We start from the raw sequence: 2652 nt of genomic DNA on the forward strand, positions 1-2652 counted from the left end.
AAGCCCCCCGAGGCACCGAAGGAGGCATCAGACGACTCCAGCTAGTATTCCATCTTCCTCACCATCTCTTCGGATTTTTCTCATGGGAAAATGGAAGCTCGTGATGTTAATAGAATTTTTTTACTTTACTTAGCTGATTAATTAAAAATTGGATAAACGTATTTTTTATGGATTATGACTGAATGTTTTGTTTCTGACTTCGTCAAACGTTGGCGAAGCCCTCGAACATGAGAGTGCTACCGCCCTTCGTCAGAATATTCAAGTTCAATTGATCATTTGCTTTGATGAATAGGACAGAGCCTGAGGCGTAGACTTGAGAGTTCAATTCCACTGAGCCTTCGATTATTATTAATATTCCAGCTGAAGTTCGTGGAGGCAGTTGGTATGATGGGGTGCCAGGAGGGAGCTGTAAAAATATTAAACATGAATCAATTCGCTTCATTGCTGGAAATACCAGAAATTCCATCTAGAAGAGATGATTTACTTCGATCTTCGCGACAGCGAAATCTTTAATTGGCGGTCTGAAAACTTCCGTGAAATCGTCCTCTTTGATTGCTTTGTACTTTTTTGATTCGGCGGGCTCACAATTGTAAGTCAACATCTCGATCAATGTGGGGACATCCTTCAATTTTGGAGTCAATCCAGCTCTGACTACGTTATCCGAACAAGACATGATCTCCATGCAGTCTGAGATTTAAAAAATAATCAAAAGGTAAATTTTTCAGATGAAGAAATTACTATTTCGCGTTCTACATTGGTTTCGGGTGAAAATATAGCACATTCTTGGTGGATAATTGATAAGAAAATTTCAACCATTCAATCAGAAACATTAACAATTAAAGGGAAATCACCATTTTATAATTTATTCGAACTTACCACCGGATATATAGGCATGGGGTTCATTAGCACCGAGATAAAGTGCCTCCCCAGGTTGAAGAATGACGTAGTTGAAGAAATAAAGTCCAAAACAGCCAACGTCTCCTGGAAAATCTCCGTACAGTTTCTCAATAACTCTGGCATTCAGTGCATCTCTACCAGATTCGTCTGGAAAAAGACAGACATCAGAAAAGAACATTATAAATATCTTAATGCGAGGGAAGAGCCGGTGAGAATTTTTTTCGTATCGATTAGTTGAGCTCATACCCATCTGTGATAATCTATCAAGAAAACTCTTCAACTTCTCGGCAGTGGAGTCAGGTGGATGAGTGAGCAGTCCATTCAGGCACTTTTGTAGATGAGCCTTCGAGTTTGCCTCGTCAGACTCGATTAAATTCTTCGTTGTCTCTTCCCCGATCACTGTGGAAAGCTCAGGGATTGTTTTCAAGAAATTCTGGATCTCGGAGAATGGACGGAAGCCGCACAGGGCCTCGAAGGGCGTCAATGCTATCGGCATTTCAGGTTTGTGATTCGGATCTTTATAGATTTCAGGGTAGAGTTTGTGGAGAGCCTCCGCCCTTTCCTGGAAATGTAAAATTTTTTTTTTTCATATCTGTTATCAATTGATTTTTGCCGCATTCTTTAACGATTGATTGATACAACCAATGTTTGATAGATTTATTTTTATTTCGGGTAGAAATATACGTGAAATCAACCGTCAGCTACTTTCCATTGCATGAAATAAAAATTGTCAAGTTCGCAAACTGCTCAAGGCCGGAAGTTTGGCTGGATCCCCTGTTTCTCGACCTCAAAATTTTTGGCACTTACATTTGTTTGCAGATGATGTTCGTTATTATTGTCCCGAACAATTTCCAAGAATATTATAAATAATGTGCATCCACAGCGAGTGGAAATTTTGCTACTAAAAAATTCTGAGAAAAACTAGAAAAATATGGGGTACAGTGAAATTGTATTCACTTCACGATATGATTAAAATATAATTTATCCATTTACTGGTTTGCAAATAAGGTGGGGATAAATAAAAAATCTTAGGATGATGAATTCTTACTTTATCAGGATGGGCCTGAAGGGACAGAGCCTTTCGCACCGACAGGACCTTAAAAAGGAACGGTAGATCATCCCCGAAGCTCTTCCTAACAGCTTCTCCCAAGACTTCTTTATTTTCTGCGACGAATTCCCTCAGACTCTTGCCAGTTTCTTTGATGAAAGAAGGCCCATTCTGGTGAGTCCCCATCCAAAGTTCAGAGTAAGTTTTTTCATCCTCCACTTCGGCATCCGGGCTCGATCCCTTAAGTAATCTTGCCACACAGCTAGTCATCCCCTTCATTCCCCAATCGTAATTCTGAGTCGTGTATTTCAGCTCCATTTTAATTTCCAGTAATCTCTTGATAAATATTATACAATTATATTTAACTTGAAGATGTTGAATATTGAAGGGTGATAATAAGAAACTGTGGGAAAGGAGGGGATAATGCCTGTGATAAGCAGATAAACTCGAAATTGTTGTGAAATTCTTTTCAATTGCACTGAGAGATGATAATGAATAGTACAGAGGCTAGAGTTACTTGAAATTTGAATTGTTTCCGCCGTCGACTAAATCCTCTCGCCACCCGAATACAGCCCCACTCACTTCCTCCACAACATCTAGAATGATTTTTTTTTATTCTCAGAATACAAAATTCCAGATTGTGGGAGGGGATATATTTTTAAGAAACTCGTGTTGCGGTTGTTGATTCTGTGTGTTGGCAACATACG

General features: G+C 39.3%; 1 protein-coding gene across 1 annotated transcript; it reads right to left on the reverse strand.

Annotated features, from left to right (window-relative positions):
• On the reverse strand, nt 1–2652 carry LOC105267160 (mannose-6-phosphate isomerase; the record flags this gene model as incomplete). The annotated part of the gene is given in 6 exon segments (XM_011305818.1): nt 1–406; nt 485–687; nt 877–1044; nt 1144–1459; nt 1946–2281; nt 2463–2652. Coding segments are annotated over 5 exon segments (1209 nt in total). The 5' UTR covers nt 2264–2281; nt 2463–2652.

This window comes from Fopius arisanus, unplaced genomic scaffold (genome assembly GCF_000806365.1).
Source record: "Fopius arisanus strain USDA-PBARC FA_bdor unplaced genomic scaffold, ASM80636v1 scaffold00044, whole genome shotgun sequence".
Classification (NCBI taxonomy): domain Eukaryota; kingdom Metazoa; phylum Arthropoda; class Insecta; order Hymenoptera; family Braconidae; genus Fopius; species Fopius arisanus.